This window comes from Lolium rigidum, unplaced genomic scaffold (genome assembly GCF_022539505.1).
Source record: "Lolium rigidum isolate FL_2022 unplaced genomic scaffold, APGP_CSIRO_Lrig_0.1 contig_32828_1, whole genome shotgun sequence".
Lineage (NCBI taxonomy): Eukaryota > Viridiplantae > Streptophyta > Magnoliopsida > Poales > Poaceae > Lolium > Lolium rigidum.
In genome coordinates, this window is record NW_025900215.1 from 3,004 (window position 1) to 16,322 (window position 13,319).

At 43.8% G+C, this 13,319-nt stretch overlaps 1 protein-coding gene across 1 annotated transcript; it reads left to right on the top strand.

The window, feature by feature from the left end:
- The first annotated feature begins 439 nt into the window (after positions 1 to 439).
- On the top strand, positions 440 to 7,401 carry LOC124681056 (kinesin-like protein KIN-12G). Its single transcript, XM_047216026.1, has 20 exons — positions 440 to 529; positions 675 to 830; positions 938 to 1,021; positions 1,330 to 1,443; positions 1,552 to 1,644; positions 2,225 to 2,314; positions 2,455 to 2,525; positions 2,657 to 2,731; positions 2,839 to 2,926; positions 3,053 to 3,111; positions 3,191 to 3,254; positions 3,325 to 3,390; positions 3,594 to 3,728; positions 3,821 to 3,925; positions 4,056 to 4,291; positions 4,390 to 4,459; positions 4,582 to 4,635; positions 4,851 to 4,910; positions 5,025 to 5,104; positions 5,212 to 7,401. The coding sequence occupies exons 1-20, from the start codon at positions 440 to 442 to the stop codon at positions 7,172 to 7,174; spliced, it is 3,753 nt and encodes a 1,250-aa protein (XP_047071982.1). The 3' UTR covers positions 7,175 to 7,401.
- Positions 7,402 to 13,319: the final 5,918 nt, after the last annotated feature.

Sequence of the window (13,319 nt, forward strand, 5' to 3'; positions counted from 1 at the left end):
TATTGTGTTTTCGTGCAGATCACGTATGAAAAGAGGTGTCGATGCAAAATTGTTCGTACATACTAGACTTGTATTTGTATATGTGCTTGTATTACTTTTTAGATTTTTCGCAGACCTAAAAACAAACTTTTCGAACTTCAAAAAGAAGACCACCCGAGGTCGGGAGCTACAAGTGATTTTCGCACATTCAAGAGGTTATATGTGAAAAAGAAACATGTGTTTAGTGCGGTGACCTGGAGAGGTCCCCCACCTGCAGGCTGCAGCGCACCCCAAATTTGAAATCGGGCAACGTCTCCGCTCTCCATTTTCGAAATCCCACTGCCCCCATCTCGCCTTCTTCTCCCCATCCGCACCACTCCACCTCGCGCCGCCGCCGCCGCCGCCGCTCTGCCCAGATCCCGGCCACCGCGCACCCATCTCCGCCTCCACCGCAGCCGGGATGCTGTCGGACGGCGACGACGACTGCTCCGCCCCCGCGCGGTTCGAGCTGCAGGAGGACCCGTCCTTCTGGAAGGACAACAACGTGCAGGTACAGTTCGTCTCGCCCGCCTCCCCCCTCGCCTCGCGCCTCTACCTCCCCGATTCTCCCGTCTCGATCTACCCCAACCCGCGTCGCCCTCGGAGCATTCCGTCGAACACCTGGTGCGCGCTAACGGATCCGTCCCGCACCGCAGGTCGTCATCCGCGTCCGGCCGCTCAGCAGCAGCGAGGTGTCGCTGCAGGGGAGCAAGCGATGCGTCAGGCAGGATACTGGCCAGAGCATCACCTGGACTGGCCACCCGGAGTCAAGGTTCACCTTCGATCTGGTCGCCGACGAGCACATCACGCAGGTACACTTGTTTCCCCCCCGGTATCCTGTTAGTTTTCTCTGTTCCTTTACTTATTTTTTTTTTGCAGAATGCCTAAATGTTCTTCTGCCTGTGCTGTACCTGTACAGGAGAGTCTTTTCAAGGTTGCTGGGGTGCCCATGGTGGAGAACTGCATGGCTGGCTACAACAGCTGCATGTTTGCTTATGGGCAGGTGAGCTGCAGCCCCCTACCTGCTCTTGCAGTTCGCTGCTGCTGATTTGCATTTCGAACATTTGTGCTGAAAAAACCTCTCTGGTTTTGGTAGACCGGCAGTGGCAAGACCCACACGATGCTTGGGGATATAGAAAATGGCACGCGGAGGAACAACGAGCACTGCGGTATGACGCCCCGAGTGTTTGAGCACCTCTTCTTAAGAATCCAGAAGGCAAGATTCGATGACATGTTGATTCCGATGGAGTATAATATTGTGCTGTACATGGAGTACTGTTCTGAGGTGAAGTTTTCGATTGCTGTTTGCAGGAAAAGGAAATAAGAGGAGACGAAAAGCTCAGTTTTACTTGCAAATGCTCATTCTTGGAGATATATAATGAGCAGATTCTGGATTTGCTCAATCCAAATGCAACGAATTTGCAGGTATTCCACTAAAATGCAGTGTTTGTGTGTGCTGTTCGTTGGTTGCATCTTTGTTGTGACACTGTTTGAAAATGTTCACAAATTTTCCTTTTAACTTTCCTTTTACAGTTAAGAGAGGATGTGAAAAGGGGTATGCATGTTGAGAATCTGACTGAACATGAGGTTTCCAATGCTCGAGAAGCAATGCAACAACTTATCGAGGTCAGTTTTTTAAAAATGGCCTAAGTGGAAATGATATTTGGCTGATTAGGTCTTAAGGCTCTACCGGGGACAATGATAGCACAGCGACTGACATAGCATGCTTACATCAATTTTTCTGAAGGTTCTTCACGCAAGTAGTCAAAGACACATGTATAAACTAAGTGTATAAATAAGTTGCTTCATTCTCCAATTCTATGTGTATTTGACTTCTGTTTTGATCCCTCTATAAATCATCACTGACAATCACAACCATCACTGACAAGACACAGTAGAGTTTTATTTTCATGCAATGGAACAGAAATATGTATATCTGAATTTTAAATAGGACAACTGATATGTGTATACTACTATACTCAGTGGATAATGGAGCCACCATACTAGTACCACTTACTGGTATTTATAACCAGGATTGAGGATAAACTGATCAGTTTCGTCATTTTCGCATGACATGATACACATAAGTTCTCCTTTACTTCTAGGGATTTCGGCAAGTTTTCCCTGCCTTCATTAGTCGCTTCATTATCTGACATACCAAATTTATGTGTTAGATTAGCTAGTTAAATTCTGCATTTTTCTCCAGGGGGCAGCAAACAGAAAGGTGGCATCCACCAATATGAACAGAGCAAGTAGCCGCTCTCATAGTGTTTTCACTTGTCTTATAGAGAGTAAGGTATGAATTCTGTGTGGTAGGAAGCAAAACACTGTGCCTTTACTTTCAAAGATATTGACTGACCAGCATATATTTGTGGGTAACTTAATGCATGCATATGAATTCATGCAAATCTTCTAACTGAACTGTCAACCGTACAGTGGGAATCTCAAGGCATCAAGCATCATCGATTTTCTCACCTTAACCTTGTTGACCTTGCTGGCTCAGAGAGGTAAGTTCCACATGTAACCTTGCCTGTTTTGGTTCACATGATCACATATTTCAGAGTTAGCGCAAATATATGTGTTATGCATTTCAAGGCTCCTATTCTTGTAACTAACATGGTTCATGTGTAATCTGTAGGCAAAAGAGCTCAGGTGCTGAAGGGGAACGCTTGAAGGAAGCTTCAAACATCAACAAGTCACTCTCAACTTTAGGGTTAGCTGTTGAGCTTCATTTCTTTTATCTCAGATAATGCAGAACACTTCAAAGCTTGAGTTGAATCCAGTTTAATCATCTCACTGTTTCAAATGGAATTGTTACAGGCATGTTATTACCAGCCTTATTGCTGTGTCAAACAAAAAGTCACAGCATGTTCCATACCGAGATTCAAAATTGACATTTCTCCTGCAGGTAATATGCACAACTGTAGTGGTAGATTTTTCATGTTCTGAGTACTACCCAAATATTTGTGTAGGTAAATTTCAAAGATTATATAAAGCAAGATAACTTTGTTCATACATTTTCATCTATTTCCAGGACTCACTTGGAGGTAATTCCAAGACCACTATAATTGCAAATATAAGCCCATCTAGCTGGTAGATTTTTTCCCCTTCTCTTCAAAAGTCTCGCTATATGTGCATGTCATATTACTCATATATTTGTTTGTTTTACTAGCTGCGCCGCTGAGACGTTGAGCACATTAAAATTCGCGCAACGGGCTAAGCACATTCGGAATAATGTATGTAATGAACATGTGTTATTTACTTGTTTTCAACATGCAAAACAGCACCTAATTGTTGCTTTTGTAGGCTATTATAAATGAGGATGCCTCTGGTGACGTTCTGAGCATGCGTTTGGAGATCCAACATCTCAAGGTATAAATGATACATTTTAGTTTTGGCTTAAGCAAAGTAATCTGTGCTCTGGATTGCAATAAGCCAGGTTCATATGTTTTCTCCAATTATGGTCTTTATGCTATCATTGAAGTTAATTAAAGTTCGCTTGTTCACAATATGTTTTTCCACACTGTTGATATATATTTGTTGTATGTAATCTAATGCTTGCGCTATTCTCACAGAAAGAGCTCAACCGCCTGCAAGGACAATCTGGATTCACTTCCAATGGATCCATCTGCCAGACCCCTAGCGCATTCAAATGGGATCAAGCTCATGGCCAATTCAGTCCACTTATGTTTGATAAGGGAGCTACACAGGTACTCATATACGGTTTTGTCTATACTGTTTTTGTTTGTTGAACTTATCTTTTGACCATGTGATTACTTTCTCTTTCTTGCGTTGTGTCTAGACGAAAGATTATGATACTGCACTTGTCGCCGCTTTTAGGAGGGAGCAAGAAAAAGAAGCAAAACTAAAGGCAGCAATTGCTGCAAAGCAGATTGCTGAACAGCTGGTATGCAGTTCTCTTAATTACACTGTATTCTGTATAGACTCTAGAACACTTAGTCAAGAAAGAGAAAATATGTGCCAATATAGTACTCCGCATTATTCTTTTATTATTTCAATTTTCTGTTGCACCACAGGCGACTCAAAGATCAGAAGAGGTGAGAAGTTTCAAGATGAGGCTTCGCTTTCGTGAAGATCGAATCAAGAGACTGGAGCAACTTGCATCAGGGAAGCTATCCGCTGAAGCACATCTCTTGCAAGAGAAGGAAGATCTTGTGAAGGAAATAGAAGCTCTACGTAGTCAACTAGAACGGAATCCAGAAATTACAAGATTTGCTATGGAAAACCTACAACTGAAGGAGGACCTTCGAAGGTTACCTTTGCTATCCAATCTCTTCAGCTTTCCTCCTATGCTTACTACCACCTATGCTAATATGGAGCTTGATGGCTTGTCATTGTTCAACTTTGTAGGTTGCAGTCATCTGTTGATGAAGAAGAACAGGAAAGAATGCAGCGACAGATAACTGTTTTAGAACATCAGGTATCCACTTTAATGACATGGTGACCTGTTAAATTTTCAGTGATAAAACGTTTTGCACTAAGTTTTACAATTTCCTTGATGTCCTGAACTTGTATAACTTACATAACTTGTATAATTTGCAGCTCCTAGAAGCACTTGACTGGAAACTTATGAATGAGAAGGATCCTGTTAAGAAGGTATGCTTCTATAATTTCTAGACTCACACGTTTAATTATAAAACATGCAGAGATTTAAAATTTTCTCTGAAAGAATATGTCAATTTCTGAACAAATGATACTGGTTCTATAGCTGAACGCCTGAACCTTAATGTGCTACAAAATACTTTTGTATTAAGGCATATTTTCTTTACCTACCTTTTGGCTTAAACAGTATCTCATAATGACTTCTGCAGGACCTCTCACTATTTGGAGACGTAGATGGTGATGAGAATAACGAGTTTCTTCGTTTACAGGTTGGTATTGTAGAACTCTATCTGATATATCTGAAGTCTGATTGTATCTTCACAGATGAAACTCTACTGTTATTTATTATTTCCTGTAGCCTCAGTTGTAATGTTACTATACAGGCTATTCAAAATGAGAGAGAAATTGAGTCACTGCGTAAAAATTTGAGTGTCTGTTATCAAGCAAAAGAGAAACTTGAGAGGTATATCACTCTTTCCTACCTTGTATGTTCTGTTATTGCATCAGCTTCAGCTTTTGCAATCCTGATGAGTTCTATGTGTTCCATTACTCATATTGGACACTGTGCAGGCGTGTTGATGAGTTGACTGTAGAGTTGGAGGCAGCGAAGAAATGTGACCATGAGAACAAAGAATTTGAGGTTGCACAGCTCCAGGAACAATCAGTCCTGCTTGATGCTCAGACGGAACTTAAGACATTAGTTGACGCAATAGCTACTGCAAGTCAAAGAGAAGCAGAAGCTCATGAAACTGCAATTGGGTTGGCAAAGGAGAATGAGGAATTGAGAACAGAGCTTAAGGTCCTGATCGATGATAACAAGAGATTGGTTGAGCTCTATGAACAGGCTATTGTCAACATCGGGGTGAAACAAGATAGCTCCGTTCTTCAAACAGAAGATGTCAATGAGCAGCAAAGTAGCCATCCTTCCTGTGGAGGGAGTACTGTGAATGGTTGCCTGCTAGATGACCAGCCAGAGGGTGCAACAGGTTTTCCTGCATATGGTTCATCCACTGATGCTGTAGAAGAGCCTGAGATGGTGGACGAAAAATGCAGCCGCAAGGATGACCTTTCGAGATCTGAATTTTCGGAACTGCAACTTCAACTGGAAGAGATGCATGAAGAAAACGATAAACTTATGAGTCTGTACGAGCAAGCTATGCAAGAAAGGGATGAATATAAGAGGAAAGTTTCTGAGCAAAGCAATCCTGAAACTACTGAAGACATTCAGTTCAGAGAGACAGATGCTGGAATGGATGAAGCAATGGATACTGAGATTCAGTTCAGAGAGACAGATGCTGGAATGGATGAAGCAATGGATACTGAGATTCAGTTCAGAGAGACAGATGCTGGAATGGATGAAGCAATGGATACTGAGGGTATCCAAGGAGAACAAGTGCATGACTCTCCCATTGTAGCTTTTAAAGAGGTGCTGCAGCTTGTTCGGGTTAAGCTGGAGCATGTCCAAGACAAGCTTGTGACTGCCCAGGATGCAGTGCAATACTTTAAACTACTCGAAATGGCTAGTACTAAGGCAGAAGAACTTTCAGCAAGCATTCAGCTCTGTTGCCGAGTTGTTCAGCAAGGGCAGGAAGACATGAATGCCCTCAAGTCGCAACTGTCAGAATCACAGGAGAGAGAAATTTCTTCGGAAGGCAAGCTTTTCTCGCCTGCGCCTGCAGCATTATGTTGGGACTTGCATTTGGAAACCAAAGCCCTTGTTGGGTCCAAGTTTGATGTCAACATGGAATTAATGAATAAAAAAATGGAAGAGTTGAGTAACCTAGGAACTCTCAAAACTGAAGTTTCTGTTGCGTTTACAAAAGCACAGGAGTCTGAAACTGATTTGAGAAACAAAATCGATGGTCTTAAACAAAAGTACCGTTCTTTGGAAGCTCAAAGGAACGAGACAGAAAAGGTTCTCTTTGCTATTGATAATTTGAAGAGCCCTGCTACCCCATTGCTGAAACCCAAGAATTTTGGCAAGGCATCTGAACTCCTGAGTTTGGAAGAGGGGAGAACAAAGCTTTTAGCTGAGATGAAGAGGTTCCGCGAACAGCACAGCATGGTGCAAAAGGAAATAAAAGGCCTGAAAAAGTATGACGATCTTGATGATAAGATTTCATGCCTTGAATCAGAGGTAGAGGATTGCTACCTCTCCCTGCTGGAGGCTGATACCGAGAAGTTTGTCCGAGATTACACCTTAGCTGAAATTTGGGAGGGTGAACTGAAGAGCAAGCCGAGCTTACTGGTTGACTACCAGGATAGCATCTTTCAAGTCAGCTTGAAGGAGGAGGAGATCAGGCTATGCGAGGAGTCACTGCAGCACCAGACAATGTCCTTGGATGAGCTGAATCCGAAGCTAAATCAGGCGATGCGGGACCTCGGCGAGCTTCTGCGTGACAGAACATCCCGCGGTTTGGATGCATCTGAGCTCCATGTGTCTGACAAGGTGAAAGGGGACCTTGACGCCATTGAGGTTCATGTTGCTGAAGCTAGACAACTCCTGCTCATCGACAACCAAAGCGATTCGTGAACCTTGCCAAGCACCAAGTAGTGCTCACCGATGTAACGACTGACAGGATAGTCTGTCTTCGCCTTCGTCTGTACACATCCTCTGTAGCAGAACAGCTGTTATCAAGTGGGACCTCCTATTCTCGGGTGGTCTGGCATCCAGAGCTGTCAGCAGGTTCCTTATGTAAGTTACGCAGATTTAGATCCTCTCCCTTTAGCTGTGAAATTCATTTTACGAGACAACGACTGATTGTACCAGACATTGATTTCAAGAGGGCTTGATCCTTTTCTGTTTCTGTATCACAATTTATGGCAACCGTCATAGTTGCTTGTATATGTGACGAATGCTACTGATGTTTCAGTTCTTGGCAGGAATTGCAGCCTGACGATTTTTTTTCTTCTTGATTGTACATTTAACTTTGGCTGTGCTGTGGGCTGTGGCAGTTCCCAAGTGTACTATGCTGCCGTCCGGTTGTTTGGATTGCTTCTGGAAGCTCTTCCTGACCTTTGTTTCTTTGTGCTGCATCTTTGTCCCAGCTGTTTGGTTGGACTTTGGCTCTTTGTTCCACTGATCAGCTGTTCCGTGAACAGTAAAATGATCTCTCTCAACTAGTTATCATCAATTCATCATTTTATAAGTGCAGCTACTTGTACCAAGTGACTCATGCTTATAGAAAAACTCGAGACCGTCACCATCATGTGACCGAATCAATTTGACACGCAAGACGCGTACCAACGATCCAGCATCTAGAGATGCAAGCAAGCAGGATACCGTGAAAATCCCACTTATATTTCATTTTATGATTTCTAGTACTCCGTTCTATATTAAGTGCCGCGGAATTAGATTTGCATGTGCTTATCTAGATAAATCTGTGACAGTCAATATGTAACAGAGGGAGTAAAAAATTGGCCCCAAAATTTAAACTGAAATAAATAAACTACAAGTGAGATTTTGGCATGATCTTTCCTGCTGCTGGGCTCAGAGGCGTAAACCACATGGATGCTTAGCCGCAAAGCGTTGCGCCGTCGGATGGAAAATGTCCACACGAGCGCGCGTGTGGCGCCGGGACTCCGCGTGTGAATTACTGTAGTACTCCGTATTTTCCAGCTGGGTTTCAGCCTACGACGGCGCACTGAAATTCTGTTAGAGTTTGATCATACGAATTGCAGGACTCTGAGATCTCTAAGAGAAGGCACGAAGAGTCAACCTTAACGAAGAGGGAGGAAGACCAAAGGAATCGGTGGTGTTAAGTGAGGACGAAGGGGATCAGATAGGCATGCCAAGGCGGCCAGCGGGACGTGGCCACGACGGCGGCCGTCCGGCCAATCGTCCTCGTCCGCGGCACCTCTACCTTGTCACTGAAGACTGGTCAGAGGGATACAGCATCCGCAAGGTGGACCTGGCGGCGGACTGCGGTGCCGGCGCCGACACAGATGAGCAGCAGCAGCCGCCGCGGCGCCTGCCGCCGGCAGTGTTCCGCCTAGAGTCTCCGCACAACGGGCCAAATCACTTCGCGGCGGCCTTCGGCACCAAGATCCTGGCCATGCACCAGACGCCCAGGCAGTACATCCCGGTCTTCGACGTCCGCACTCGGTGCCTGAGCTTCGGCCCTCCGGTGCAGCGGCTCCCGGTGTCCCCGATCTGCGTGCCTCTCGGCGACAACCTCTTCAGGCTAGATGTCTTCAGATTTGAGATGCTCTGCCCTCCTCCGCCGCCACCAGAGCACGAACTGCTCTGGTGCGACGACCTCCCGGAGTGGTCATGGCGCTGCCTCCAGGTCCCGCCCTTCCGGCACAAGTTCGTCACCTCCCACGCCGTGCACCCCGACGGACGAACCATCTTTGTCAGCGTCAAGGTCGAAGGGCGCGATACGGGCAACACTTTCACCTTCGACACGGGGGCGGACGACGCTATATGGGCGTGCCACCGCGGGTGGCAGCTGCCGTTCAAAGGCCCCGCGCACTACGATCGGAAGCTGGACGCCTGGATCGGGCTCACCGGCGACCCGGCCACCGCCGGACACCTATGCTCCTGCAGAGTGCCGTCCGCTGGCGACGACGGCTGCTGGCGGACACCGGTATGGAAGCTCAGCAGGGAGAAACTGTTCCGGCAAGACTACGCACCAGGCGAGACGCACACCGGCGAAACCCTCGTCTACTTAGGGATGGGGTACAAGAGCCGGTTCTGCCTCGTGGAGTGTCTCTCGCGCCGCGTCGGAAGCAGGCGCCATTTGCTTCGATTGACGACATTGTCTCTGAAGTACCACAAGAACGGTGACCTTGGGGCAAGCAGACGCCGCCGGGTTCAGTCCTTCAAATTGACCAAGCCGAGGATTAAAAACTCTGGATTCCTGGAGCATCCCGTGGCGTTCTGGTTGTAGGACAACTTCAGCGTGCTGTATGAAAGCACTCGCTCTTTTGTTATTTAGGATTTTTTGGATAAGAAGCGTGTATTAATATCAATTACACAATGTATTGCTCTATGCATCACGGATATATTTAATCAAAAGAATTAAAAAAAATCCGCCACAGTGATTTATTATTTGAAGCAGCCGTACTAGCACCACCAAGACAGCACAGAAGTCCAGATCCTCCAAAAACAACGTCTCAAAGAAGAAAACAATGCACAAGCACCATCGTCGTCCTATCAAAGATCTTACGTTTTCATCTGATCAATAATAAAGCACTAGCAGGCATCGCTCGAACGTGACGACATTTTATGGGTTGTTTGATCAATGTTGAAGATTAGGAGCAGTGGTTGTCTTTGTTGTTTCAGTTTGAGAAAGCCTAATTGTAGGAGAAATAAGAATTGTCCACATGATTTTAATCCATCAAAACAAGAGATAAACATGACCAATAGAACAAAGATTGAACAATAGCAAATCTTTGGTAGAAGTAGTGTTTAAAACTTGATCTTGGCACCGCCTCTCTCTGTTTAGCCCCATCCTAAGGGTCGTCGCACACCAGCGAAGGCTAGAGAATGTCTTCGAAACCACTCTCCTTTATGATGATTTAGGCATTTTGTAAACACAATCATCGTCATGGCCCGTCTTCAATCAACGATGCAACTAGGGTTTAACTTCATCTCCGGCTCGCCGCTGCCACAACAACAACTACTACTTCATCTACAAGTGATCAATACGTGTCTCATGCTCATGTTTACCTATTAAACATATTTTGAGTACATGTTTAGCTAGCTACTACATGTTTTTGTTCATCATGTTATCAATGCATCTAGTATGTTCGACTTACACTTGGTAGTAGTTGTTTATGTCATGCTTTATATTCTAAAATTAATCATGTGATTATAGCCTAATTGTCCAACCTCAATGTCAGCTAATTTTTCTACACAATATCATCCTCAACTATGCCAAAAGATTTGAGAAGGTAAATAAATGAAACTAGAGGGCATGGTTGTCCGCATGCTCGCTTTTTTGATATTTGATTGAGTGTGGATCTAGTCTCCATGTTTTGTTTTTGCGAAAAGAACTCTAGCATTAAAAGAAACATACATCATTACAAAGCACCACATGAAAAAACCAAAATTACAACAAAACCCTTCAAATGTCCTTCATCTTTAACTTAATATTCTATTTGATTTGATCAATCCGCGACGAAACCCAATAATTAATGCAATAAGAAAAAATACGAGTTCTCCAAAGCTACGACGGTAGGTATTTCGTTTCTTACATCAAAGATAGCGTGAGGATTGATCGATCCCTGAAGGCACACTTTGCCAGCGCATGTGCTACGATGTTGACCTCCCTTTAAACTTTGGTTTTCTTTAAAGGAATATTTTATATTGTGAAAATACAAATTACACCGGCATCTGCAGCAACATAATACCTAGAGTGAGAAAAAACAAGAAGGATGCACGCACTAAAAAAAATCCCCACCAAAGTGATCAACACCACCGTTGGTAAAACCCATACTGATAAAAAGTTATACCAAAAATCATGTCTGAAACTGTGCCCAAGTATCATGGTCGCCCTGATCAACCACCAAAGTCAGATCGGCGGTTTTCACCCCGAAGAAAATGTAGGTATTTTAAGGGCAATGCTGTCAACAAGGAAACAAATAGAGATCCATCATTACCATGTAGACTAAGGTTCTTGTTGAAATATATCGCCTAGCCCTTTTTCATTAGTTCGAATTTTTGAAAAACTTGGTTAGTACATCAATTTAATATGATTGCAAAGTCTTGAGGTCTCAAGTTCAAGACAAAGTAGAGCACTACTCGATCCTAAAAATAGTTGTGGCCTTTCATCGATCTCGTGTCTAGAATAAAATATAGCCTAGCTCTTTCCATCAGTTTAAATAAACTTTGAAAAACTTGGCTAGTGTATTAATTCAATAGTTTTCACTTGAAAAACTGAGACTTGATGATAAAAGAACAAAACCAAAATGAAATCCCCATGTGTTTCAGCCCATTTTCCGAGAATTACTGCAGTATACTAATCCTCCAAGTTCCAAAAAAGAATAAACGGATCCTCCGACTAGGTTTTGACTAGTACCTCGCCACGCAAACAGAGCCTCAATCATGGAATGATTGGGGAAGCATCGTCGTCTTCCCCCCCCCCCCCAATTTAATTCTGGCCCAAACTCCGCCATTGAAGACAACCATCATGAAAATTACTACAACGCCTTAATCAATCGCGACGTTGGACTACCACAACATACCCAATTTGATTCAAGTGAACAATGTACTTTCATAGGTTAGTTTTCACGCTAGTTTCTAAATGTGTGTTACATTGGATTTATATTGCTTACTTAGTACTTTTTCGGTTGTGTAGTTTGAATCTGCATTTTAGGGTATATGTTATATTGCTTACTTAGTACCAAGGATCAACTTAGTACAGCAAGGGATCATGTTTGTGGACCCTAGGGAAATGGACGAGAAGACAAGAGAGATGACTAGGATCTTGCAAGGGATAAGATATTACCAGCAACGAAGAACTAAGTTAAGGTTGAAGGTGCTTCGGCAAGCGGTCGTGGCAACAACTGGCAGTATTCTACCTTCTCTATCCATAAAATGATGTTAAAGAGTTGTGCAAATTCAAATATACTAGTTGAATGCCCGTGCTTCGTCACGGCTCCTTGCCGTATATTTGATGACGTCTATGTTATACAAATAAAGGAAAATATCAATTCTTTCAACCACTTTCAATCGTAAGTTTGTATGATTAAAAAAGGAACATACATGTCATAATAAAATGAAGAGATGAATATTTATAACCTTAAAGTAATAAGGGTAATAAAAATAAGTCCACGGTCTGGCCATTCCCATTCCTTACATATTCGTATATAAGTCAAATCTAAACCTTGTGTGCCCTTATTTTCATATAGGTTCCGATATTTAACAGAAAACATGCAAGAATATGAAACCGACAAATGAAACTTTTTTCGAGTGCGCAAATAGCGCACCATATTGTTAAGGAAAAAGAAGCAATTTACAAGATGCTTGACATAGTTGCGAACAAACTGTCACATTTACACACCACACACACACCGTCTCCCTTCGGCAGCTGCAAGCTTCCATAGGCTCAGCTCATCCATGATGCAATTAATTAATTCCTTAGCATCACATTCCTTTTTAGGGACAAATTGCCTTCTTATGTTTCCTAATACACGGACGTTGCCTTGTTTCCAAATTGACCAAAGCTATCATAATCACCAAAGTGTAAACCCCCCTCTTCTTGGTACCCTCCACATTGATCCTTGTCAGCCGATGAAATCTTCACAAGGATACCTTATCTCTAGCTGCTGAACAAGACTTCCCTAGCGTAAACACCATGCTATCTTGAAGAACATGCCTCACACGCCCATAGGTCTAGAATCTATTGTTAGACGACAGCCAACCAAATAATTTGCATTTGAGGTGGCTGCCGATCTCCAGGTAGGTTTAGCAAACTCCGATAGGGCGTGCCCATGGCATAGCATGTGGTAACTATCTCGAGCAGTGTATTGGCCTAAGGGGGATGGCCACGGAAGGTGCCTGGGACCTGCTCGTTTCTCTGAACTCTAGCGATTTTTACCCATAGATTGACGCGTTGCCCACCTGTTCTCCTGGAGTGCCTCCGAGACCAAGCGCCCGTTCTTTGTTCTTGTGGTGACTTTCTCGACAACTGCCTGTGCAATATCAGCCATCGTCAGGCCACCAATCCAAC

Coding starts and splice junctions, on each gene's coding strand:
- LOC124681056 (XM_047216026.1), top strand. CDS start 440: ATGCTGTCGGACGGCGACGACGACTGCTCCGCCCCCGCGCGGTTCGAG. Junction 1,444..1,551: donor CAAATGCAACGAATTTGCAG/GTATTCCACTAA, acceptor TTCCTTTTACAG/TTAAGAGAGGATGTGAAAAG. Junction 2,526..2,656: donor GACCTTGCTGGCTCAGAGAG/GTAAGTTCCACA, acceptor TGTAATCTGTAG/GCAAAAGAGCTCAGGTGCTG.